The sequence below is a fragment of the Cibotium barometz genome, chromosome 54, assembly GCF_041138505.1.
Source record: "Cibotium barometz isolate CiBa-2024 chromosome 54, ASM4113850v1, whole genome shotgun sequence".
Taxonomy (NCBI): Eukaryota; Viridiplantae; Streptophyta; class Polypodiopsida; order Cyatheales; family Cibotiaceae; genus Cibotium; species Cibotium barometz.
The window spans coordinates 532,254-557,961 of NC_141099.1; the positions used below are offsets into that span (position 1 = coordinate 532,254).

General features: G+C 43.5%; 1 protein-coding gene across 2 annotated transcripts in view; it reads right to left on the reverse strand.

Annotated features, from left to right (window-relative positions):
• LOC147607754 (AICARFT/IMPCHase bienzyme family protein) overlaps positions 1-24,050 on the reverse strand; it is an 82,296-nt gene extending 58,246 nt beyond the window's left edge. Inside the window, exons 1-4 of one of the 2 annotated variants that reach the window (XM_086790171.1) lie at positions 23,754-24,050; positions 23,446-23,521; positions 23,214-23,310; positions 6,272-6,374 (exon numbers count right to left, since the gene is read on the reverse strand). In XM_086790171.1, coding sequence (XP_086646297.1) covers positions 6,272-6,374; positions 23,214-23,310; positions 23,446-23,521; positions 23,754-23,997 — 520 coding nt within the window. In that variant the 5' untranslated portion in view covers positions 23,998-24,050. Of the gene's footprint in view, positions 1-6,271; positions 6,375-23,213; positions 23,311-23,445; positions 23,525-23,753 lie in introns of both variants that reach the window. The other variant, XM_086790170.1, reaches the window with a different exon arrangement.
• Between the last annotated feature and the right edge of the window lie 1,658 nt (positions 24,051-25,708).

Consider the following 25,708-nt stretch of genomic DNA (forward strand, 5'->3'; position numbering starts at 1 on the left):
GTCCGTAGACTTTCCCTATTTGACATCAATCCCATGTAAGACTTATAATTGATTTATATGTTCCATCGTCGTCTTACAAAAGATAAGTGCCCGTTCGCACGAGTAAGATGGCAAAGCGCCTTACAACAGGTTGGGTGGAAGAAACCATGTTAACCTACAGAGTGGTTACCAGAAGTGCTCAAGGGTAGTCATTTCCCCTAGGAAGATTTTCTTCCTACCCTACACGATCTACTTTGACTCTTTCAAAGAAGACTGGAACTGTTACCCTATTACACTCATCTTTCCAGGTCTTCCTAATACTTATTGGCCATTATTGGAGGCCGTTGGCGCAGTCTTTGGGCTGGTCCTGCAGGTGCCCACCATCCTTGCTTTTTCCACTTCTATTGCCCAAGTAGTCACTGCCTCAGACTCATGTTGTTCCCAAGGTTACGGTGTTGGCTCATGACAATGAGTCTTCGAAGGATTTTGTGTTGCTTCCGAGACCTAATGGTCCCTTGAAGCAACGTATGGAGACGTCAAGTAGACCTGACCAATGCCAGGTATGTCACCAGGTGGGCTACTTTGCACAGGATTGCCCTAGGGCTAGAGGTCATAGGAAGCGGCGCAAACACACTCCTCATGCGACACAACCTAATGCTCCGACTCGTTGAACTTTTCGCCAAGAGTTGCCAGTCATCTTCTCATGGCTGCCCTTCAGGTGGGAACGATGGGACACAAGATGATCCCTTCCCCAAAGACAATGTACAGAGTGATGATGCATTGGGTCAGGGATGAGTTTGCAAAGTCATCCTCGCAGAAGGATGTTGCATTATGGCAGAATCACTATGTTGAGACCTCCTTTGCTTGGGATGGAAAATATGGAGGATGCACTTGGTATGGATGCACAAGACACGTTGCCATCTTATGAGGCTTTGCAGGATGCACAGCAGGATGTATACCAAGATGCCTTGCACGGCACCCATGCATTGCGCACGTATGCAGAGACTGTGTAGAGTCCAAGACAGAGTGAACATGCCGACAGTGGACTTTGCTCCAACGATTATTCCCTCCAACATTATGGGAGGCAGATTCAAACTTTGGCGAAGAGATCGCTCAGGTCCTGAGTCGAAACCACTTCTTTACCATGAGGATTGTCTCATGGAATGTGCAGGGTCTAAGGAGGCTTCCCACCCCCCTAGTAGGAAACATCTTGTTAAGGATCAACTCCACCCTGCCATTCCAGGTGGACCTATGGATGTGTTGCTCTTGTAGGAGCACAAATTGGATATGCATCAATGTGGTAAAATTGGTAAGATTCTTTTTGGACACACTTTTTGGTCCTGTGCATAGGGGACCAAAGGTGGGGTATGCATTTCAGTGTTAGCATCACTTTTGTCTTATGTTATTGGTCATGGTGTTGTCATACCTACTACAGTGCAGTGGATTATGGTTATGCAAGAGGGACATTAAGTTGGGTATCTTAAATATCTATGCACCTGATGTGAGGGGAGAGAGGGTGGCCCTTTGGGATACCATCACAAAACTGCTTCCCTAGGTTGATCATTGGATTGTTGGAGGGAGACTTCAACATGGTTGAGTAGCCCTCTGACAAAAAGGGTGGCTGTGAGAGAGAGCTTCTTGGGAGAGATTCATACTCTCCCTGTATGGCAGGGATTGTTGGACAAAGGATGATTTCCAGAGGAGGCCTAACTCTTTATCTTACTCATGGCAAAAAGGGGGTGTGGTGCCACATGCACTCTGCACTGTAGTGTATGGTGACAAAATGGCTCATCATCGTCACTGCAACATTGTACAATATTAGAACCCTTTAGGATTGATATTTGTCGTACGCCGTGACCCCATTGTAATCCTCAATCCAAGATATGTCACGCACGAGCTACGTAAGTCATTCCTCAGCAATAGTGAGTCAGTCAGTCAGTTAAAGTCCCTTAACCCACTTGGAGAGAATCATTCATGCATATAGATGTCATAGAAGCCTTAGAGTTTGCATCAGGACATGTGTGCATTTCTGCATAGCATTAATCCCATATGCATGTAGGCCATCTAGACCATTGCAGAAGTATCAGATCTTTATCTAGTAATTTTTCCACATATAATAGTATTTATTTATCATTTTTCAGCATTTAAATACCATCTATAACCCATTTATCTTATAATATCCAATCGCATAGTATTAGAGATCGAATCGGCCAGCCCTACAGCCAATCGACCAGCACCTTACTACCTGATATACATTTTCCAGTATTTTCTACTCAGTATCATCTCGGAGTCTTACAGTTCTGTTCTTATAACTGTAGGACAATCAGTTTATTGTACTTTTTAGTCTTGTTCTCTTTGATGAGACACCAACTTCAAATGTACTCTCAGTTTTGGTCTCATAGGCCATTATGGCCTCTTAGAGACGTTAATATATCATTTCATTTCATTTCTCTCTCTAAATCTCTTAATGTTTGAAGTGATAAAAGTGGATTGCTAAACTCACGAAACTCAGGAAAAAAGAAGGGAGTGAAACTTGTGTGACGATCCTTAATTACGAATACTTCCACTGCATGTTACAGGGGGATGTATGCATCTTTGCACAGTTGGAAAGGTTTTATGTGGATGACTAGGGCCTACATAGACAAGGTACTATTGCCATCTTTCCTGGTACTATCAGATCACTGCCCGATTGTCTTGTGCCTCAAGGAACTTGGGAGATAGAAGGCTTCACCTCATGTTTGCATCCCAGACTCTCTGTATCTCGATGTTGAGACCTCAATAGAGGTAAGAGAGATTTGGAGGCTTTGTGATGATCCTCACCCCTGGCAAAGACTTGCCTTGGCCTTGCAGAGGACTAGCCAGCACTATCACTTTGTTGCTTTGGCCAAGAAAGAAGAGGCTTTGGACAAGGAGCGAGCTATCAAACGCAGGTTGGTCGTGCTTCAGATGGAACACAAGAAGCATCCCAAGTCCCCTTGCATCCCAAATCTCTTGTCCACTGTTAGAGCTGAGTTACATGTGGCCAAGTATAGGTGTCATGCTAATTAAGCACTTTGGACACAAATGGGTGGCAAATGCAACAAACCGTTTTTCTCAGTGCATGGACCTATGCATAGTAGGGTTGAGATGCTTGCAGGATTCACAAGGAGAATTTCACACTTAGCCAAATAAGGTGAGGAGTATTGCCTCAAGACTTTCACTAGATCTTGCTCTCTGCACATGCCCACTCTTTGGATAGAGATATTGCACAACAGAAAGTGTGGGAGTGCATGTCTAGGCTTATTGCAAATGATATGTGCACCTCTTTGGATGCCCCCTTTTCGAAGGATGAGCTGAGACATGCTTTGCAAGCCCTCTCAAAAGGCAAAATGCCCACGGAATGATGGTCTCTCCCCGTTCTTCTTTTTACAATTCTGCGATCACATTGGTGATGAGGTTACTACTGCTCTACAAGAGATGTGGTGTCCAAGTATGATGCCTCCTTTTCTCACGGAAGGTCTTACCCACCTTGTCCCGAAAGATGGGGACAAGACCAATATTAGGCAATGGAGGCCCATAACTCTCCTTGGATCTGCTTACAAAATCTTAGCCAAGACAATGAGTAGGAGGCTTAAGCCTATCCTATTCTTCGAAGGGTTATCCATTATACACAAAATGGTTTCCTCCATGAAAGGAGTATTTTTTATAATATCTTTTCATTTTGGGAAGCTGTGGAGTGGGCTAAATCTAGCCAACAACCCCTTGCCATTCTCTTGCTAGACTTTTGAAAAAGCTTATGACAAAGTGCATTGGGGCTTCATGGAAGGCACGATACCACACATGGGTTTCTCCTAGGAATGGATTAGAGGGGTCTCTTGCATGTATAGGGAGGCCCATATCACAGTTTTGGCCTACGGGGGGCACGGTGAGCACTTTTAGATCTCCGGCTCCATGAGGCAAGGATGCCCCTTAGCTCCACTACTTTACCTTATAGTAACAAAGACTATGAGCAGGTTTCTTTAGGTTACCCCATGCAGAGTTAGCAAATGATATTGCTGTGTTTTTGGAGGCCTCACAAGCATGCATCGGTGCTTTCCGCACTACCTTGGAGATGTTTTGTTTGGCAGTAGGCGCCACCATCAATTGACACAAATCAGTGGGATTTTCAATCAGCGACTCTCCGCAGGCAGGTTAGGGATGGGATGTGGGGTTTACTTGGATTGAGAGAGGATGGAGCAAACTTCACCATTGGAGTAGCAGGAAGCTTGATTTGGCCTCTAGAGCCTTGGTAGCTAACCAAGTGTTGTTGGCGACTGCTTGGTTTGTCACGTCTTGATGGGTTTTTCATAAGGGATGCATTGGCCAGCTTCGTCAGCTTATTTGGAACTTCCTTTGGTCTCGATTAGATGGCACAATACACACTACGCGGAGAGTAGCTTGGGATACCATTATCATGCCTAAGCAAGCTACAAGAGGGAGGATTGAACATCATCGACCCTAAGGTGCAGTGCAAGGCTTTGCATTGTAAGCTCGTTGTCAAAGGATTTCTTCTTGGCACTAAGCCTTGGAAGGACTTTCTTCTACAGTTGTAGATTACGAGGTGCACTCCAATTAAGGGAGGGGATTGGATTTACAGCCCACATTTTATTTTTTCGGATGCAGAGAACCAACCACCTTCTTCACCTTTGGTGAGATCTCTTTTGCAAGCCTAGGATTGCATGAGGAGTTTCTTGGTTCATATACCTCCATGGTCAGTTGAGGAGGCTAACGAGCAACCCATTGTGTGGAATGACTTGATTTCGGATGAGTATGGTAGACCTCTTGGGGCAGCCACACATATCCAGTGGGCTGCCTAGGCAACTCTTTTCCCCACAGTGTTGGATTGGAAGAGGCTTAAGAGCCTCACAGAGGATGATGGAATGCTTCGCGCACAACACTTGAGGGGAGCCTCTGGTTATATGATGGGTGTCCTATGAGATGCCTCCATTGGGACCCCGGTGAGCGGGAGTGGAGGGATGCTTTTACCCCATGAAAAGCATGCCCTTCTTTAGTTATACTGTGCGGAATGCCAAACACCTGGTTTAGGGACACATCAAGAGAGTCCCTACTCGTAGACCTCAATGGGAAGCTTATGGGATCACCCTTGACATTGAAAGAGCTTTTTAGCAGAGGTTGTGGCTATCACGCAGGGAAACTAAGATTTCCTCTTTTATTTGGCTTTCTCTACATGATGATCTTTCTACCGACCAGTGGGCGATCGGTTGATGGTGCTAGCCTAGCTTGCCCGAGACACGCAGGAGCTTCAAAGACAGTCTACCATTGCTTGTGGGAGTGCAGGGAGGCACAAAGGATTTGGATTGCAATAGCATACCTTTTTGGAAGGATGAGGAGAGATGCCTACATTTGTTTTGGTGCTATTGCTTGGTTGACACTATCGGACCGTAAACTCAGGTTTGAGGGGAACGACAAAGATATGGTCATGAGGATTTGCCAAGGAGTGGGCCAGCCGTGCCATCTTCAAGGCCTGCCAGAGTTAGGCTACATATCACCAGCATAGAGGTTGGACACTGCATGGGAGATCATTGCTAGCATCGCAGCCTCATGGCTACTTGGGCCAGGATTCAGGGATCCTCCAGGGCTGCAGAGAGAAAGCGTGCCCGGTTCATGAGTGGGATCATGGCATCTTTTCCACTACCACTCATATGGGACCTTGTTGGCAGCACAAGGCACCAGATTGGTTGAGATTCCCCCCCTTGCTTGACCTGAAATCTCCCTTTTTGTAAATTTTTTCTTACTCAATAGAAGTCTCTTTTCCAGAAAAAAAAAAAGGGTTCAAAACTATGCACTAATGAGAATGACCACGTGGCACTCTAGAGCAATGGATGCACGTGCTCTCCTCTTGGCTCAAACCTTGCTGCAAACAATTGGCAAACTACCCAATCATCTAGTTCTCCTGGTCCAAGTAATGGCCTTATGCTCTTCCTTCAGCTTCAGCACAGAGAAACCATCGATACCCCTGCAACACAAACCTTTCCCAAAAGGTCGCCTTTTCAAGTTCCAAGGTGTACACCTCCTAAAATTTTAACAACTGAAATGCGATAGATCAGCATCTACACGCCACAACGTCTGATCATTAATTTAACAATTTAGGCGCTTTACCATTACCCAGTTCATCAAATTAATACATTTCCTTGATACAAAACTGCAACTTGAGACGTTAAGAAGCCAAAGAGCTATTCAAAATCTTACTCACCTATGTTCTATTCAACTTGAGACATTAAGAAACCAAAGAGCTATTCAAAATCTTACTCACTTATGTTCCATTGCTTCAAAGCCCCCATATGAGAGTCAAGATCTCTTTTTGCAAGGATGCCTCCATGAATGTTAGGATGCAAGGTTTTCACACGCCCATCGAGCTGATACCAACAAAGAAAATACTTAAGATATACAGAAGACGCTTCTAAAACTTTGAGATGATTATTAGCAATTTATTTACATTTTGGAAGCATAACCACAATTTCCAAATTTTTGTACTAAAAGAATATGTGATGGGATCACATAGAAGAGATCATGAGAAACTGACGATGGCTCATTGATTTAAACAAATCGAGGCTTAAAGACTTGTCCTCTCTAATTTGTCAATTGACCATGTGGCTTGCAGCCTCATCCTCTCTTTTTCCATGAACCATACCGCTCTACAGATAAGCATTTGCTGATCTTCTCTGTTCCACATCCTAAATCTAGAACATTTCTCACAGAACCCAAATTTGTAAGTTCCTCATTGCAAATTACTTTTTGTGTCTACTATCCAGCCCCATGGATCAATGCCTTGCATTCCTGCACCCAATGGTGAACCAAACCTTGACATCCAGCAGCAACTGAAACATTCTACAACAAGGGTAGAGTACAGACACAGAGAATGTGCATTACCTTTGAGTCTTTCTTCTTACATCAAAGAAGCTTGAATCTCATCTACCGGTAGACTTTACAATATAGGTAGAAGGGTATAAAAACCCTAAACCTAAACCTCCTAACCCTAGCTCTGATGTTAAGTTAAAACTTGGATCCACAGAGGCTGATAGATCATGTTTGCCCTCATGATTAAGCAAGGTAATTAGCACTAAATAAGTTTAGAAGTAGGCACACAAGAGAACACTATTCCATTGCAAAGTCCACTCAAAAAGGGCATGGCATTACATCAATTCATAGCTCACATAAGGAGCATCTAGATCCATATTCTCCTCTGTGAGTCACTCCAGCAGATCTCCACTTATCATTCCACCTCCCTTGATTCTCTCAATCACCCTTTTCACCTTTTACATTTCCACCAACCAAATAACCTTTCGACACCACCACACAAAAGTTCCTAAGGTCCTTTAGACCTTCACATGTGCACACAAATAAGGCTCATGCGGTCCCCCTCAAGCACGCGCACACACACACTGTCCATAGCCACGATTTCCAACAGGCAACTAGCGACTTGTCCTTGATTAAGGGCTCAAAACTTGCACAATGCTCATCCAAAGGTTATTATGTGTGTGCCTAATTTCCAATCAGCAATGCCAGGTAACTCCTCAAAGAAATTCTTTTCTAGCCCTACCGCTTCTTGTGGCCTATCCCATCTTTGAATCGGTGATGGACAACTTGCTCCGGAACTAAAACTTCCGCTCCATCAATGACGTCTATTGAGATTCATCTTGTACATACAAAGATGGAGGTCCTGTATAGTGTTTCAACCATGACATGTCCAACTAGGTATCCAACTAGGCGGTAGCCAAAGTCTCATAGATTTTTTAATGATCAAGAATGGACCAAAACTTCTAAACCAGTTTGGGCAGCCCTTGTCCACTTGCTTTACCTATTGCTTCATAATTTGGAGGTATACCCAATCTCCTTATGAAAATTTGGTGTCCTTCCAAATTCTTCTTGGTTTACCATGTGTAAGCCTCTTGTGCTTTGGCCAATCTTAGCTTGACACACTCCAGAATCTCATAGTATGGCTCGGTCACTTTGTTGGCCTCTAGGACCTTCCAAATAATTCTTGTCAACGAGGACTAAAAAGGCCATCCAAAGGCCGCCTCATAAAGTGTCCTCATAACATGTCCTGCCAATTGACAAAGAAACAAGTCATTAAGCACCCCTTGTATCAAAGAAAAAAAATTGCTCCCGCTTACCATTCACGTAGCACTTTAGGATACAAAACACCAATCGATTGTGAATCTTTGTCGAACCATCCATCTATGGGTGAAAGGTGTAATGTAAACTTTGTAACTCTATTTGAAACTATGGTTCTAGGAAGGCCACTAATAGGATACCTACATTGAATAAACAAACGGGTAATATCCTCAGCTGTGACATTGACCTTATAGGAATTCAACATCACAAACTTACTAAACCAACCAACAATGGTCAAGCAAGTTGTATTTCTATTGTGTGCACATGGAGAGAGGTTCACAACGAAGTCCATAGAAATGTTCCCAAATGGTCTTTTCAAATCAGCAGAGGTTCTAACGACCATGCTTGTTTGCCATGGAGTACTTCTACCTTCTAGCAAACCAGACACATCCCTCTTCATTTTTAGCCGATAAAAAAAGCCACTCAAGGTCCTCCAAAGTATTGTTAATACGTGATGACACCCACTCTGGAGCGTTGAGTTTCTCCCCCTTCATTGATGTATACCATTTTATACCCCCAGTATGGTACAGGATGGAGCTAGCTAGGTTGCATATCATGATTGTATACTCCATGCATATAGCTTTGCATTCTCCTAGTAGTAGAGCTCATCCCCTCCCCCACTCATTGTACTTATTGCACACCCAGATTCAGCTTTTTAGTTCACTACTTTTTCATTTTGTTGGGATGACAGAGGATACCCCATACAGGTAAACCGATTTGTCTCATAGGCCGAGTTCGGTCTTTTGGAAGACGTTAATAAAATCTCTCTCTCTCTCTCTCTCTCTCTCTCTCTCATAATCCAGACTACATTAGAGGGAGATCACAGAGATACAGGCTCGACATCAGCACCATATCCAGGAGCGGCCAGCTCACTTACACTCACACCTGGAGATCATGCTCCGAGGTATTTTTGCCTCACCATCGCCTATGTATCACGTATTACACCCCCATTATGGTACTGGTTGGAGCTAGACACATCTGCATTGCATTCTTGTATACCCTGCGCATATAGGTTGCATACTGAGCCTCTAGCAATAGTGCTCCATCCATCACACCCCCCCACTAGCTCAGTACTTTCATAGTTTATTTCATGTTCATTTTGTCCTTTTTTTTTCTGGACATCTAGAAGACATTGACAGTTGTACATTGATTTGTCTCATAGGTCGAGTTCGGCCTCTAGTAGACGTTAATACAGCTCTCTCTCTCTCTCTCCACATCCCCACCCCCCCTTATTTTGTTTGTATATGGGCTCCACCGATCCATGATGATTCACAGTTGTATCAAGGCACATGCACACTTTTTCTTTTCTTTCTTTTCTTCCGATGACCGGAAGAACACAGTTGTATTATTTTTTGTCTCATAGGCCGACTTTGGCCTCTCGTAGACGTTAATATATCTTTCTTTCTTTCTTTCTTTCTCTCTCATAATACACCCCCATTATGGTACTGGTTGGAGCTAGACAGATCTGCATTGTATTCTTGTATACCCTGCGCACATAGGTTGCATACTGAGCCTCTAGCAGTAGTGCTCCATCAGTTTATTTCATGTTCATTTTGTCCTTTTTTTTCTGGACATCCAAAAGACATTGACAGTTGTACATTGATTTGTCTCATAGGTCGAGTTCGGCCTCTAGTAGACGTTAATACAACTCTCTCTCTCTCTCTCTCTCTCTCTCTCTCTCTCTCTCTCTCTCACAGCAAACAAGGTCACTTAAGGGAACGAAGGTGTGGACGGCGGATGAACTCACAGCCACACAACTAAAAAACCAGGAAACAAGAACTCAATAAAGTATACGAAGCAAGGAAACAAGGAAGATGGACAGTCTACCGTAGAGGTAGAGCTGTTATTGCAGATTTCAGGACAACCAAACATGGTAGTAATGAAGAGTAGCTGCTAGAGAAATCCTTCATGTTATCTAGGATTCTCCTACGGTCATGTAGGGAATTTGAACTATTTTTAGTTTTATCTTTATTTTCATTTTGTTGCCCCCGAAGTGGAATGTAATCACGAGACTGGCCAGGTTGTTTGGGAAGGCGGCATGGAGAATGGTATCTACAAACTCTCTGCACTCTCCTCATTGACAGGTTCTCAAGTTGGTGACTTGAGGCACTTTCGGTTTGGCCACTTAAATGTGGATGCATTGCGGCGAGCTTTCCAAGACCAGATGGTGTTGTCTTGCCAAATGTTGGCAACATGCAAGGACGTTGCAGTTCTTGCATACGTGCTAAATGCAGACACCATCCTTGGGAGGATCTCTATATTTCATGCTATGTGTTGATGATTGTTCCAGATTCACGTGGGTCTATTTCCTTTCTCAGAAGGACCAAGCCTTTGCTCGGTTCAAGGAGTGGCATGTGATGGTGGAGAAAGAGTCTGGACTGCAAGTGAAGACTCTCCAGGCTGACAAAGGAGGTGAATTCTCTTCAAATGCTTTCATGAGATTTTGTGTAGATCATGGCATCAAGAGGGAACTGGCCAATACAGGTTCGCCACCAGAGAATGGAGTAGTAGAACGGAAGAACAGGACTGTGGTGGAGATGGTGAGGACGATGCTGGAGCATCGTGATCTTCCTCGTCCACTTTGGGAAGAGGCTGTGGTGACGGCTGTCCATATCCTCAACCGGTCTCCAACGACTTCAGTACCTAGCATGACTCCCTTTGAGGCATATTTTGGCAGGAAACCTGATGTCTCCCATTTCCGTGTGTTTGGGAGCGATGCGTTGTACACATTCCGAAGAAGCAGAGGGGGAAACTCGACTCCAAGTCCCAAAGCTTATATTTGTGGGATATAACTCTCTTTCCAAGGGATACATGTTGTTTGATCCAGAGAGGAATGAGATTATTGTCAGCAGGGATGTGGTCTTTGATGAGCATGTTCCCGTTTCCACTGTTGATGAGCCACCACTTCTTGGAGACCCAAAGGATTCTGATGATGATTCCCAGTCTATTGTTCCAGCTGGACAACCATAGTCAGTTCATGAGGTTGAGCCCCCGCAACAACAGGAGGCTCCGAGTTCTCTTCGAGTACCCAGGTGGTTAGTGGACACCCTTCGGAAGTCAGGTGTCACAAAGCTTCCCTCCGAATATACCACACAGGATGGAACTCGAAGATCACACAGAGTCCGTGACAAAAGTCATTCAGCGGAGCTTTTACAAGTAAACTATGCTTTGATGTCTTGTATCATGCGGAACAAAGAGCACACTTCCGTCAAGGAAGCCCTTGCACAGGATACTTGGAGGAAAGCCATGCAAGTGGAACTGGATGCCATCGAGAAGAACAACACTTGGGAGTTGGTACCGAGGCCGTCACAACGGTCACTCATTGGTGTCAAATGGGTCTTTAAGACCAAATATGCGTCAGATGGGTCGGTGGACAAACACAAAGCCAGACTCGTAGCTAAGGGTTATGCTCAGCGGCCAGGCATCGACTATGAGGATACCTTTGCACCGACAGCGAGGATGACCACGATTCGGACCGTTCTTGTCCTTGCTTCTTCTTAGAGGTGGCCTGTGTATCAGATGGATGTAAAATCTGCGTTCCTTAATGGTGACCTGCAAGAGGAGGTGTATATTGAGCAACCTCCAGGCTTTGTGGTTCCAGGATCAAAAGGGATGGTTTACAGGTTAAGAAAGGCCTTGTATGGTCTTAAACACGCTCCCAGGGCTTGGAATCAGAAGATTGATTCCTTCTTTCTCCGGACTGGATTTCAAAGATCGGTTGCAGATCACAACCTGTATCTCTTTCGAGAACGCGGCATGGTTACGTTAATCATCCTTTATGTGGATGATCTCATTCTCACCGGCGGTCATGTGGAGCACATTGCCGTGACGAAGGCTTCCTTGTCAAAGGAGTTTGAGATGACCGACTTAGGCTTACTCCACTTCTTTTTGGAATTGGAGATCTGGCAGACCCAGAGGTTTTTTGTCTCTCAGCAGCGGTATGTTCATGAGTTGCTTAAGGCCTTTGGGATGGAGAACTGCAAGCCTATTACGTCGCCGATGGACCCGAACACACAAGTTGACAGTGAATGATCCTTGTGAGCCAGTTGATGCCTCTTTGTATCGGAAGCTGGTTGGTTCATTGATCTGGTTGCTGAACACCATATTGGACTTGAGCTTTTCCGTGGGGCTATTGAGCTCATTCATGCAGACGCCGTTGAAGTCTCATTGAGACGCAGGATTGTGGATCTTACGGTATCTGCAGAGGACAAAGGATATTGGACTCTTCTACACGAGGAGGGTTGATGGATGGAGTCGGACTCCAAGGATGGAGTGACTCAGATTGGGGAGGAGATCCAGACACGAGGTTGTCATGTGCATGTCGGCTACCTCTGTATGCTGGCCGACTGCAGGACTGTGTGCTCTAGCTCTGGCCGACTGCTCCCTGCTTCTCTCTGCTGCTGGCCGACTTCACACGTGTGCTAGCCGACTGTATGCAGCTGGCCGACTAGAGATGTAGCAACCCATTGGAAGTGCCGAATTCGAGGGGCCAATCAAGTGCTTCACGGGATTCCGATGCATTGCATGGAAGGCATAAGCCTCTTGAGAGAGTTTATGACAGTGCATTGATGGACAACCATCACGTGGTAAAGAGCCCATGCATGAGGAAGAGCCCAATGCATTGAGGGCTAAGTTGGAGCACATGAAGAGACTCTTGCAGGCAAAAGAGCCAGAGCTGAAATTCTTGCATGAAGACCGCCATGTACAAAGTGTCATAGAAGCCAAGAAAGCTGATGCTATGGTGGACATGACTTTTGAGTCTATGGCTTGTTAAGTGGGCAAGAAGCCAAGGAAGTTGGCACTCTCTTATCTTATCCGAAAGGGTGACCTAAAAGAAGAAGAGGATGGACAGCTTATGTTCAAGAATCCACCCCGTTTGAGACATGGAGACCCAACCTCTCAAAGATTGAGATCATATTTGCATAAAGAAGAAGTATCGGTCACTTCTCGCCATGCATCCACTCCTCATGGCACAGGAGGAAACAGATTCATGCATGCTGAAGGCCTTATGGATTCCAAGTATGTACATCATGGGGATAGTGGTCAGCATGCAAGCCAAAAGACTTTGCCTATTGAGTTGTCTCGTGGTGAGACAATGCATCTTTCAGCGAAGTCACATGCAGTGGGTCCACAAGAACAAAAGGCCCATGTCACTTTGCTTAGATTGCCCATGAAGCTCATGCAAAGAGAGCTGCCCCATTGGACAAGGGCAAGAGAGAGGCAAGAACTTGAGCCTCATGCCAAAAAGCTCAAGGAGTTCAAGGCAGGGGACAAGTCAATGAAGTTTGATACCTATCATGGGGAGTTTTATGTCTCTAAGGTGTTTACTTTTGTGGCTCAGTTTGATATTGCATTCAGTGAAGAGGACTTCACTGAGAAGTCCAAAATCTGTCATGCAAGCATGTTTTTGAAGGGGACAGCTGCCCATTGGTGGATCACTGAAAAGACCACCAAAGACCCCATTTGCACTTGGAAAGAGTTGAAGGACATATTTTATGGCCAATTTTTGCCTCCAAATGCAGAGCATACACTCACCCAAAAGTGGGATAGGCTTGACCAAAAGGATAATGAGAGTGTGCAACAGTATGTGAGCAAATTTTGAAAAGTTTTGCTCAAGGTTACTCCTTTCATGCAACTCTCCGAAGATAAAAAGAAAAGAAAGTTTCGTTCTGGGTTGCAACCAGCCTACCGTTCGGGCATCGAATCGCACCCGAAACACAGTTTACAACAGCTTATAGCATCTGCTCTTGCTACGGAGCAATTGGTGCTTAAAATCAAGCAAGATCAAGGTGGTTCCAAGGGCAAAGAGAGGACTGTCCCAAACCTACAAAAAGGTGGACAGCCACCTAAAAAGAGCTTTCGGGAAGCCCAAAAGGGAGGTAAAGCTGAAAATACGTCATCCAAGGTGTCACATGCACTCTGCACTCAGTGCATGGTGACAAGATGGCTCATCATCAAAAGTGCAGCAGTTGTACAGTTTTAGAACCCAATAGGATGATATTTGTCGTACGCCGTGACCCCTTTGTACATCCTCAATCCAGGATAAGTCAGGCACGAACTACGTAGGTCATTCCTCAGCCTTAGTGGGTCAGTCAGTCAGTCAAGTCCCTTAACCCACTTGGAGAGAATCATTCATGCATGTAGAGTCAGTAGAAGCCTTAGGGTTTGCATCAAAAAGCACTCTGCATCTTGCATAATAATATGCATACATATGCCTGTGCATCATTTAGAACATCCCCAAAGCCTTAGGGAATTTACTGGGATTTATTTGGTATTTTTCCCATATTTATTAGTATTTATTTATCATTATTTGCATTATTGGGCATTTATAAATATTAACTTTATTAAATGACCAACCTCCAGTTAGTATAAATAGGCTTGCATAGAGCTTAGTTTTTCATTCAGTCTTCATTGTGCTAAGAGCTCTCCTCTCTCTTGCTTTCAGCCCAAGACTAATCCAGCCCTAGTGCCCATAAGCTTTCTTCTCCAGCCCCCTTGAGATCCATAGCTTCAGCCCAGCCCTAGGTGCCTGTCTTCAGCCTCTCTCAGCCCTGAATTCAGCATGCCGTACAGCAGCAGCTCCTGCAGTCCCTGATTCACATGCGTTTCAGTCCACAGCATCCTCCACACCTCAGCGTTTCTGTCCACAGCAGATTCCAGCCCTGAAGGTTCAGTCTACAGCAGTTTCCAGCCTTGAAACAGTTGTTTGCATCAGTATCCAGCCTTCTATGCATCATCAACACATTCAGCAGTCATCTGGTGAAGGTAACACAGCATTCATATGTGTTTTCAGCATTCTAACAATGTGTAGAACAGTCCACCTTCTTCTTCTTTGAGCCTCAGGTGTGCAGCCCTTCCTCATGCCCTTGGGAAGAGTGCATAGGCTCGAGATCAAGTCATTGAGGTGTTTCTACAGCAGTGTACACATCAGCCGCTCTCCGATCCTCCGACATCTTGCGTTCGGCTTATCTACAGTCCAAAGTCATTCTCTCTAAAGTAATAAAGCAAATACTATCTCGTTATCGGGATAGGGGGCCCTTCAGTGGGTAATTCGAGACCCAATCTGGTGTACAGTTATCATATCTCTCTCTCTCATCTCTTTAAAGTTTGAAGTAATGAAATGGATTGCTAAACTCACGAAACTCAGGATACAGAAGACGGTGTGAGCATATTGTGTGACAGGATCAACCAATACAAAGACTTCCGCTGCATATCACACAAGGATAATGGGCCAAAGAAGAACAAATTTGGCTTGACTCCCGAGCAAAGGGAGCAATATGCAAGAGAGGGGAAATACTATTCTTGTGGAAGTAAAGAGCATATGTTTAGGCAATGCCCCAATCGCAAACAAAAGCATGAGGACAAGCAACCCAAGGCAAATGTGCATGCCGTTCCCAATGTGCAGGGAAACACGAAGCATGATGTCAAAGAGAGGATGGTATGCAAAGCATGGAGCCAAATCAAGGATCAGCCCGCATTATTTATGTTTGACGATTGTGAAACAGATAACTTCATCTCTACCCAGATGGCAACCGCCTTGGGCATAGAGATTGAGGACATGGGGCCTCAAATTGAAGCAGAAGCTGCCTTTGTTGGTAAAGAGGTGCAGGTTACCCCACTTATTGGGAAGTTGCGCATACATATTTAGGATTATCTTGATCATCAACATTTCTTGGTTGCATCTCTTAATGGATGTGATGTATTGCTTGGCAAGGCATGGCATCATAGGCTTGAGCCCTACAAAGAGTACAAGACAAACATAATTTTCTTTATGCATATAAAGGCCGCATGCATGTTATTGATGCTAGCAAGAAAGGGGATTCTATTCCAGTTGTATCTCACATCCAGATTAATAGAGCAATGAAAAAGAGTCTTTCCGCGTATTTGGTTTTTGTTCGTGATAACACTGAACAAAGTCATGAAAATGTGGATGTTTTGACTCAGGATAGACTGAATTTTCTTAATGCATACAAAGACTATTTTGCTGATGCATTGCCAGGTGAACTACCTCCTCAAAGGCCCGAGGATCATCGAATAGATCTTGTGCCAGGTAGTTCTCCACCTAACAAACCCGCATATTGTGTGAGTGCCGCACAACAAGAAGAGATTATGATGCAGGTTAATGAGCTTTTGGAGAAAGGTTTGGTTCAACCAAACTCCTCACCTTTTTGTTCTCCCATGCTTCTTGTACAAAAGAAAGATGGGTCATTCCGCATGTGTGTGGATTATAGAGCTCTAAATAAGCTTACCATGAAGAACCGATTTCCAATCCCACACATTGATGACATCTTGGATAAGCTTGATGTCTCGGCTTATTTCAACCGTATTGATTTGAAGAGTGGTTATCACCAGATACGAGTGGTGCCAGAGGATGTCCACAAAACTGCATTCAGGACAGCTTTTGGATTTATTGAGTTTTTGTGATGCCTTTTGGTCTCACCAATGCCCCAGCCACATTCAATCGTATGATGGATCAACCCATCGAAAATTCACAGGTATATTCTCTGATGACATCTTGGTTTTCTCCAAGAATGAGCAAGAGCATAGTGCTCATTTGGCTACAGTGTTTGAAGAGTTGCGGAAGCATAAACTCTTCATTAATGCCAAGAAAAGTGAGTTCTTTCTTTCAGAGATACACTATTTGGTCCACATTGTATCCAAGGATGGTGTAAGAATGGATCCTGCCAAGATTGATACCATTCGGAATTGACCAGAGTTGCAAAATGTACATGAGGTACATAGCTTTTTGGGGTTATGTTCATATTACAAGCGCTTTATAAGGCATTTTGCTATGATTGCCACGCCTTTACATGATCTCACGACGAAGAAAGCTACTTTTAAATGGACTCAAAGGAGCAAGATGTCTTTTTGCAACTCAAGAATGCTATCATGGACTCGTATTGATTATTCCCGACTTACAAAAGCCATTCACGGTGGAATGTGATGCATCTGGGAATTGTATAAGGGTCTGTCCTAAATCAAGAAGGTCATGCAGTTGCATATGAGAGCTGTCGATTGCATGATGTCGAGCTTCATATGGACATCTATGAAAAAGAACTCTTGGCTGTAGTTCATGCCTTAATGATATGGAAGCATTATCTTCTTGGGGCTGAATTTGTAGTCAAGACAGATCATCAAAGCTTGAGATATTTTCTATCTCAAACAAAGCTCTCGGAGAAGCGGATGAGAATGGCAAACTTTCTTTCCATGTTTCATTTTTAGATTGTACATACTCCAGGAAAGAAGAATGTAGTAGCAGATGCATTGTCCAGGAGGCCTTATGTGGCTGCCGTTTCAGTGGCCTCTCATGGGGACTTATCTACTATGCGAGATTTGTATCATTTGGATGTTGATTTTTGCCATATATGGACTGAATTGATGGTTGGTCACTCACATGCCTCTTATGTGATCAAAGAGGGTTATCTTATGAAGAATAACTCCTCATGTGTGGTGAAGGATATGCGTCCAAAGGTTATGGAGGAATGTCACGCTCCACCTTATGCTGGTCATAGAGGTATCATGCCTACTACACGCATGATTGAGAGAGATTTCTATTTGTTTTTTGGCCAAGCATGCGTAAAGACATTGAGGCATATGTACACGCATATATTACTTGCCAAAAGGTGAAATTTGACAAGCAAAAGCCTCCAGGTTTGCTTCAGCCATTGCCTATTCCCTCGTCGCAGCCATGGGAAAGCATTACTATGGACTTCATTATGGATTTGCGTAGATCCCAGCATGGGAATCATTCTATTTGGACCCTTGTGGACAGGTTTAGCAAGCAAGCTCACTTCTTGCCTATCAAGAAAACCATTAAAGTTGATCATATGGTGAAGCTTTTTCTTGCTCGCATATTCAAGCATCATGGTATGCCTAAGTCCATCATTGGGGATAGAGATCCCAGGACTACGAGCCTCTTTTGGAGGGCTTTATTTGATAACATGGGCACTAAGCTTGAGTTTTCATCAACTTATCACCCCCAAACGGATGGCCAAAGTGAAGCTGCAAATTCAGCCGTGTTGGACTTGTTGAAGTGTTATGTGGCAGATCAAAAGAGTGCGTGGGAGAAGTATCTTCCACTTGTAGAGTTTGCCTACAACAACACAGTTCATGCCTCCACGAGAAAGGCCCCGTTTGAGATTATTTATGACAGAGTGGTCTTGCCACCCATCCTTCGTACAAAGGACGAGATTTTTGAAGCTGATGAGTATGTGCGTGACTTGGATGTAGCCTTTGCTCAAGTGCGGACAGCCATCGCAAGGTCACAAGACAAGTAAGAGGACTGCTGACAAGCATAGAAGGGACATGCAAGTCAAGGAAGGTGATTGGGTATTACTAAAATTTGAGAAAGCTAGGCTTCGGAAGAGGCCAGGACGAGAGGGATCATATCCAAAGCTTTCTACTCGATATTATGGACCCTTCAAAGTGGTTGACGAGATTAATGAAGTGTCCTTCAGACTTACTTTACCCAACCATTGGAAGATTCACAATGCTTTTCATGTGAGTCTTTTGCGAAAGTATGTGGGGCCAAATCCAGAGGAGCCTGTCTCACAGGAGATCCGCCACAGGTTGATGAGCTAGAGGAGATTCTCCAGCCAAAGCAGATTGTATTTCACAAGGAGAGAAAGTTACCACATGGGAAGCTTTCCAAGAGATACCTTGTGAAATTTAAAATTATTTGCCAATTGATGGAAAGTGGGTAGACGAGGATTATTTTACTGACTACCCTCAGCTTTTGCAAGCATATTGTGAGGCTTTTCAGTTGAGGACAACTGTTTAGAAGCCTGGAGGGATGTCACCATTTGGTCCATCTCCATTTCTGGAGCCACTTTTATGGGACTGTCACTCCATAGAGCGGCCAGATTTGTGCCATGTTCACATGGGGCCAAGCCAGTGTCCCATGTGAAAGGGCCAGTCTTTTGGTGTCACATGGACGGGAGCCAGATTAGTGCCACCCGTGTGTGACCAGTACTGCGTCACATGGACGGAAACCAGTTTCGTGCCACCCGTGTGACGTGCTTCATGCTGTATGGATGGGAGCCTGTTGGTGCCACCCGTGTATGGCAAGGATGGCGTCTTACCTATGGGACTGTCACTCCATAGGAAGACTAGGACATATTTATATTTCTGTCGCGTCGGTTTTGTGCCCGACAGGAACTTTTTGTACAAGTTTCATGAAAGGGAGATTTCGTCCATTACATGTGCACATGCATTTATGTCTGCATGCATTTATGTCTACATGCATAAATTTATTTTTGCATGACTTGTTTACGTGTGTTTGCCTGTTATGCCATGCCAGTACACTGGACGAGGACGCCCCAATGTACCGTGGAGTACTGTTTGCTAACTCGTTGGTGTGGCATATAAACAGGTGGTAAGTATTAGCATTTTTTCCTTTTTAAAATGTAAAATTTATAAGTTATGGCCAACTTTAATATTTATAAGCCAATGTGTTCACACATTTAAATTAGGGACTAGACATTATCTTTGTAGGGTGCCCATGAGCATTTTAAATAACCTTTAATATTTTGTAACCTTTTAAAAAACCTTTGGATAAGCTTTTGCATGAGAGAATTTAGTAATTTTTCACACGTGGGGAGACTAGCTGCATTTCTTTCTCCATCGCCTGCTATCTCCCTCATTCTCTCCATCGCTTGCTTCTCCATGGGCTGAATCTCTACATTTTCTCCATCGCCTGGGCTATACCTACTGCTAAATTTCACACGTGCTGAAATATGGACTGTACTTGCTGAACTATACCTGCATGTACCTACTGCCCACGTGGATTGTACCTATTAGACTATACCTGCCTATACTTACTGCCCATGTGTGCTATACTCGCTAAATTGTACCTGTTGCACTTACCCCTTGTTATACCAAGTACCCTCATGTTTCTCATTTGTGTAAATCTAAAATTTGTTAAATTAAATTCAAAGAATTCTTTAAGTTTTGTGCAGTGCAAGAACAAAGCATGTTTATGCTGACCATGCTCAGGAAGTTTTCCTGGTGTGGTTAGTATTTCCCTGTGTGGTGGTGCTAACCGCGCCCTCAGAGCTTCTGAGAGCCAGTGAAGGTTAGACACACTAGGGAATCTGGGAGCAAAGCTTATCTGAGAGAACCAAGCCATGTTCCCTTCGCGGTGTATCCCTTGGCCTGTGTTAGTACGGACGTGCCTGTTGGTACATGATCCTGGAAGACCAGTGAAAGACAGGTGTGCACCCAGTGAAGGTGGGAATGTGCCTGTGATTTGAGACTTCTCCGACCAACACATCTTCATCAACTTGAACCAATTTGTTTAAGTTGTATTCACTCCCTGTGTGGAGAAATCTAGCCTATTTGGCCCGTGACACTTGTACAAATAAATACTCCAAGAAATACAAATGTATTGAGGGGAAGGGGAGCCTTTCCGGCCACAGTGCTGGTCTCATGTGTATTTTGGTATTTCCAGTATTTATGTTGCTAATATTTATTTCCAGTATTTCCATTGTTAACTTTAGTCAAGTGTTCTAAATATGTGTATATTGTCTTCCAATCTGTAGGCCTCCTGTACAAATCGTCAGAGTGCTATGGCTGTTGTGAAAAATCCAGTTTTTCAAGAACGGACCAAGCAGTGCTACTCCCAACCTTGATAGCGATGAGGATCTCCTATTCAAGTACCCATCATAATTGATGTCCATTTTGTGTGTGTGTGTGTGTGTCCATGGATGTGTGTACCGTTTGTGTGTGAACAGCTAAGGCTAGATATTGTGTGTGTGTGTGTGTGTGAAACCACTCTTAGGATGGTTAGAACATCTAGATATTATATCTATTTGACATAAGCAATGATGTCATCTAGATGAGTCTCCAAAGGCTATAAAATCATTGTACTTGGTGAAGGCTAGATATAAATCAATATTCATTGAGTCATGCAATCACTCTCTCTAGCATTTTTTTATCTCTCTAACTCTCTCTTGTTTATGCAAACACCATAACATAATGTTTCAGTTTAAACCCCCATAGGTGTTTACCTTAATCCTGCATAAACCTAACCCTAATCTGTTAATATGGTATCACAGCTCTCATTAGCTTTTGGTTAAGGGGTTTCACATTTTAGGGTTTTTACAAATTTGAGGGTTTTCTGCATTAGGCAACAAGCTCCAAGCTTAAGGAACAAGGCATAGCATCCACGGCCCTCCATCAGCATAGCAGCAGGAGAAAGAAGTAGAGCAGCAGCAATCAAGCAACAACCCAGCATTAGCTGCTACCCACTAAACACAGACAAAATCGGCCATTTATGAAGAAGGAGAGAGAGAGAGAGAGAGAGAGAGAGAGAAGCGTGTGTGGACTCACTGCCGACCAACAATGACAAGCATAGTTGCAAAGAGCAAGCAACAATCAACAATGCAGCAATGCATCAATCTCAACACGACATCCCTAGCAGCATCACATAGCAAAGTAGAGAAAGAAGGCGCAGAGGACAGAATATACAAGACTCTTCATTTGAAACGCTAAGAGTTGTCCTACTGACCAGCTGCTTCTCCCCTGGTTGCTGCCCAGTCAGCAAACGCTGCGAGTGCCAACGACTTCAAGCTCACCTCATTCTCCACACACACCAACTGGCAGTTGTCACACTGTTGTGAGCAGCAGCAGTATTGGTCGGCACATCAGACTAGTGATGCTTTGCAGCGGGCAGCGGTTCCTAAAGGCCAAGGCAGAAAAAAAAACCAGCAAGATAGCAAGCTTGTCAGAATCAACAAAGAAGCCACCTGTGATTTTTGCAGGTCCATATTTTCCTTGATAGGAGAAGATCCTTAAGGTATATTTACACGGTACACCCAAACTTCCCTAAGGCATTGCTCACATGTTGGCATATACAATGTATTCTTGGCCATTTACACTTCATTGACAAATATTTCATTCAATCTTTTTGCACTTGGGATCCAAGCCACCACAGCATGGAAACGCCGTCGCAAAAAGGCACAATGCCATCACAATTGAGGAGGGACTCTTCCCCAACACTTTCTTCTAGTTTCTTATGTGTGTTTATGTCATGGGGTTCTTTGTCCAGGTAGTCCCCCAAAATATGAATAAATAATGTGTGTGTGGGGGGTACTCTGCCCATATTAGGTTTGCTTTGAGTCACCCATCTCCCATAGTACTTTGTTATCCCTGATCACAGCAAGGGGGGATTATTGTGTATGAAACCTGTATAGGTCATGGTTCACTAACTCCCAGAGTTACCTTGGCCCCTGAGTCTAAGTTGGGGACAAGCTACATGAACCTTTAAGCCATGCTAGGATAAGCCTTTGAGCCATGCTAGTGTTGAGCCTCGGAGCCTGTTGAGGACATGCTCACCAGCCTCTCAGCCAAGCTTACTAGACTCTGAATCAAGTCACATGAGCCTCTAAGCCAACAGCCATGAACATGCCAAGTTCAGACCAAAGATGGGGCATGTGTATTCCTGACTATTAGAGGTTCCTCATCACACTCCCACCTTTGCTCCAAGGGGGAATTTGTTGGGTGTTCAGGAGCTTCATGTGTGTGTCCACTTTGTGTGTGAATATCCTTGTGTGTGTCCATTTATGTGTGTGAACGTCTAGGACTAGATGTTATGTGTGTCCACTTTGTGTGTGTGTGCATTTATGTGTGTGAACAGCCTCTAAGGCTAGATATTGTGTGTGTGTGTGTGTGTGTGTGTGTGAAACCACTCTTAGGATGGTTAGAACATCTAGATATTATACCTATTTGACATAAGCAATGATGTCATCTAGATGAGCCTCCAAAGGCTATTAAATCATTGTACTTGGTGAAGGCTAGATATCAATCAATATTCATTGAGTCGTGCAATCACTCTGTCTAGCATTTTCTTATCTCTCTAACTCTCTCTCTCTCTCTCTTGTTTATGCAAACACCATAGCATCATGTTTCAGTTTAAACCCCCATAGGTGTTTACCCTAATCGTGCATAACCCTAACTAATAGCAATGTGGTGTGATGTTGGCATGGAAAGTGCTGGCACTATGGCATGCTTGAATGTGTATATAATTATTAATTAATGAAAGAATAATTTGCTTGAAAAGCGAATGCAATTATTTTACATACCATCTCCGGAAATGCAGTGAGCTCCTCAACCTTCTTCACAGCAATGCCCGCTTTTTCCAGTGTCACCGCAGTGCCTCCAGTGGAGACAATGGTATACCTGTGTGGTGGGTTTTGCAGTTCTTTAACAGAGATCTTACCATCGGGTGAATAATGTTTTAGAACCAAACGTAATTTTGGATGTTTTTTTGTTTAAAAGTGTTTTATGTTTTATTACAATATGATGCTGACTCACCCAAGCTCAGCAAGGCTCCTTCCCAAAGACTCTAAATTTGTTTTATTTGACAATGAGATAAGTGCTTGCATTGGCCCTGCTGAAGAAAGTATAAGGTGAGTACATATTTCCACCTCTACACCTATTACTACACAAAACAAGTGATGTCTGTAAACCTTTGGATTATCCATTGAAATAATAGTTACTTTTGCCAGAAAATTCCTGAGGAATATTTCTTTTCCAAGAAAACTCCTGAGGAAGCTCTATTTCCTAAGCAGCAGTGTTAATTTTCTTTAGAAAAAAGAATTCAAAGGAAAACGATTGAATACCTGAGGAAGAAGCGTCTTTCTGCAGTGCGGGCTGTCCAGAGGTTGCTACTGTATTTGTCATTGCCATTGTGAAAGCTCTCAGAGGCTTGAAGGGCAGGGATCCAAAAAGGTAATCTCTTGAGCCTCTCAGGCAGCTGCGCTGCAAAAAGAAAACCTCCCGCAGAGAGGTGTACCGCGATGATGAAGAAGCCTTCGCCACAACAGGAGACGCAACAGCAGAGCCAACAAGGTACGCTACTGCCATTTGCAACAAAAAGAGACCTGACCGCTGCACTACTTTGACAAGGGCACTATATGTGAACGCCAATATTATTTTGTATTTTGAATTTTAACATGGGAGACTAAATTCTATGTTAAGAATTTTAAAATTTGTTGTAGGTATTTTTTGCATTCTATGTATTCTTTGTTTGTAATTGGTTGTCGACATGTTTTTATTCTCCTTCATCATCATTTATTGCTTGTGTAAGTATACTTATTGTTTGAAGTGCCAAAGGTTATATTAACAAGAACTGTGTAATTCTTGTAGGTACCTAGGCCTTTGTAGGACTTTATTAAGGGGTGTCCTTTTCTCAAAGCAATAGCATTGGAATTTGGAATGCTTATGTAAATTAAAGGGGTGAAAGCTTATGACTTGATTTTGAAGGGCATCCTTGCCCTTCAAAATTGACTAGTTTGGTAAAATATAGCAAGTTTTTGGTATTTCAGAATAATTTTTTTACGTGTATTTTCAAATTTTGCAAGTTTTTATGGACAAAATGCTCGAAAACGAGTGTGACGCCCGTCCAAAAGCAATTATGTGTAGGCCCACTGTCCTATATAGGCTTGGCCTTGGGCATTATGTTAAGCCTATATTAAGGTCTTTCCTTTTCCTTATCATTAAGGCCCAAGTAGAATTCGAAAGACAAATTGTTTTCACATGCTCCTCTGAAAGTCACATGTTCACATTTTTGCAAAATGCTCTGTAATTGCTGGAAAGATAATATGGGCTTCATGGCTTGGGATGGTGGGGGGAGGGTAACTGGGAACTCCATGCTGTCCTTAGGGTTATGGTGGACTCATAAGTTTAATCCCCCCTAGCTGATCTTGATACTGAAGTGGCAAAGATTCTTAATAACAAAGGTATTAGATATCTGGCTGATTGTTGGGACAGGGATGTGGCTGGGTGGAAAGAGGTGAACCTCTTATCTGAGGAGTTTCAGTTAACCAGGAGAGAGAGAGACTTGATGACTCAAGTGATGGATATGTTGCATAGTGAATTATGCTCCACTACCATTGATACTTCAGTCTGGATCAAGGACTAGTCTTGGATTAATGGTATCAAATTAAAGAAGGGCAAAACTACGGATATTTATGCATTAATGAGAAAAGGGAATGCCAATGTTATGTATTGCAACAAAATATGTAATGTAAAGTGGAGTGCCTCTAGTTGGAAAAAGAGATGGCACTTGATCTGGAACTACCAGGTCCCTAGCAAATTTCAAGTTTTTTTGTGGAAGGTTAGCATATGGGCCTTACTTATTAGTTATAAGCTATAAAAAAGAAACATGGCTAGTGGCATTTGCCCTAGATACAGGTCTTCAATAGAAAGTGGCAAGCATGTGTTTTGGGAATGTCCAACCTTATTAAGGAGCACCTGGTGCAAAATGACTAAGTGGATTGAGAGGGGTATGAATACGCAAACCTTTTGGGAGGACTCGTTAGTTGGGAAGTGGGCAGTTAATGATGAACACAGTGGGTTGGTGTTTAACATTGTCAGAACTTGCATCCTATGGGAAATCTGGATTAGTAGAAATGAAATTGTGTTTTGAGGGCTACATGTATAGGATTGCATGATACTGAACTGATGTATAAAGGTACATGCATGTGTTGGTCTGTATGTAATGTAAATAAAATTAGATCTCTTGAGCTGGATTTGTTGATTCAAAATCTATAGAGGAATATGCCTTGATTATTTC